General features: G+C 46.0%; 1 protein-coding gene across 1 annotated transcript; it reads right to left on the reverse strand.

The window, feature by feature from the left end:
- Window positions 1-228: 228 nt before the first annotated feature.
- Window positions 229-989, reverse strand: LOC115686746 (uncharacterized). The gene has a single exon (XM_030612138.2). The coding sequence runs from the start codon at window positions 876-878 to the stop codon at window positions 387-389; it is 492 nt and encodes a 163-aa protein (XP_030467998.1). The 5' UTR covers window positions 879-989; the 3' UTR covers window positions 229-386.
- Window positions 990-2,132: the final 1,143 nt, after the last annotated feature.

A 2,132-nucleotide genomic window follows, 5' to 3' on the forward strand; every position in this document is an offset into this window, starting at 1 on the left:
AATGATATCAAGTGTGTTGGTGACATTTCAATTTGTGCATTACCTTGTGGTTACCTTAGCTTATCTCCAATCTCTCCAAGAATAATCTTATCTTGAATTCGAAGCCATTAACGTACGCAGCAAGTCAAGGTTCTTGTTTGGTTCATTACCTACTTACCATTTAATTTAACTTATATTTAGAAACTTAGAAACTAAATTATGCATGAAAAATAAAAAATATATATGAAATTGTCCAAAGGGTCTTCCCTTCTCTTCCTCATTAATCACATTTTCAGGAACAACTCTACAGATTAATTAAAGATTCAGCCAAAAAAAAAAGTGGAAACTCACTAATTCTATATTTACACCCTCCATAACCTAAAAATATTTCCAAAAATGCCCCCTCCCTACTCGGGGATCGCACTCAACATCGCCGTGAAACTCCTCCTCCTACCCCGCCCATCCCTCCTGCCGCCGTCGCCGCTCGCCGCTGCCGCCGCCGCCGCGACGTCCCTACAGCTATTGCTCTCCTCGTCGGAGAACCACGCCAGCGATACCGACTTCCGGCGGCACCCGCATTTGTCGCCGCCGCTCCTCATTAGGGCGGAGCTGGCCTTGACTGCGAGCGCGGCCATCTCCTCGGCCTGCAGGGGCCGCTTCAGGCGGCTGAGGGGCAGGGCAAAGTAGAGGCGGCCGGGGAGGAGCTCGTCGTCGGCGGCGACGGCGGAGACGACGTCGTCGAAGTCCATCTCATCGGAGTTGCAGATGAAGCAGTCGCGATTCTTCTGGAGGACGTAGGAGGCCTTGACCGGGTACGAGAACTCCTGGAGCCTCCCGTCCACCAGGATGAGCTTCGCCGTCGCGACGCTGGTGGATTCGCAGGAACTGCAGATACCCATTGACGGTCTACGTCTCCTCTCGAGCTCGCCAAGTCAAATGGGCAATGGCGGGAGAGAGAGAGAGAGGGAGAGAGAGAGCTCGGCGAATGAGCTGTTCTAGAGAGAGAAAGAGGGAGAAGTTTGAGGATGGAGAGGAAGGAGGCCGGGCAGGGGAATGTATAAATAGGGAGGAGATTACTGTACAGTGACGCTACGTTGGATTTTTTACCATGTTGCTTTGACAATTAATTGTTTTTGGAAGATTTTGTGACGATCTGTGGGAAGAGCAAGCCAGGCTGGGAGTGATGGATGACAGGTTGTAATGTATGTGCCCCTCCTTGCTTCGAACGCTCATGAGTAATGATGCTCTCCCTCTCTCTCTATCTCAAAGTTATATAAACCGCGTTTTTATTAATTAGTGGGAACCACTACAAAACCCTAATTATGAGACCGACTTTAGTCTTATCTTACTCAAACGAGCTATTTAACCACGAGCCTATTGAGTCGGAAGACCCTGAAATATTATGGAAAAGATAAACGAAAAGTTCACGATAATGTTGGCCATCGCGAATTAACCTATGCATGGACCCCTACCAAGTGAAACATTTGCAAAAATCTCTATAAATTGGCCCTGAATTTTTCATTAACCCCCGTGTTACCGAATCTTGTATTCTACAACAACAAGAAGTGAGGCAACTAATTGAACTCGCCAATATCTCACTAACATGTAACGGGAAATGAATATTATCCGACATATGTTCTCGTTGATGCAGGTAACTTTACACTCAATCTAGCAAATCTTTTAACCATCACAAGATTCATGCACTGACATGGTCATCAATTCTCGGTCACTTTTGCTCATAAATGCCATGGTTTTCTTTGGTTTACTTTTGCCTTTTTGGCCAATTTATTGAAGCAACTCGTGAATTGGTTATGGCAAAAATTATTTGAGAAAAAAAGATAGAGTGAGCGAGCGAGCTCGTGAGACCACATTTATGTGGAGGATACCTAATACCCAACTTTATAACTGAATAATTGCATCTTCCAATTTCGGCAAACGGTGCAAAAAGTGCTTCCTAAAAGTGAATATACTCGTAGAAGATTTCAGAAAGCCCACCTAAGCACGAAAACGACCTAACCTTACCGGTGTGCTTTAGTGGCATCGAACTAAGCTTTTCTTTATGTGCTTATTCGCACGTAAAGTGCTCGACTTCAACGAGCAGATGACGTGTCCGGAAGCCAGTCGCGAAGAGAACGATAGGACGACGTGGACAG

The sequence above is a fragment of the Syzygium oleosum genome, unplaced genomic scaffold (assembly GCF_021117445.2).
Source record: "Syzygium oleosum isolate NSW1041296 unplaced genomic scaffold, Sole_v2.1 Sole_v2.08, whole genome shotgun sequence".
Taxonomy (NCBI): Eukaryota; Viridiplantae; Streptophyta; class Magnoliopsida; order Myrtales; family Myrtaceae; genus Syzygium; species Syzygium oleosum.

Excerpts from the sequence above, each read along its gene's own strand:
- LOC115686746 (XM_030612138.2), bottom strand. The coding sequence starts at position 878 with ATGGGTATCTGCAGTTCCTGCGAATCCACCAGCGTCGCGACGGCGAAG.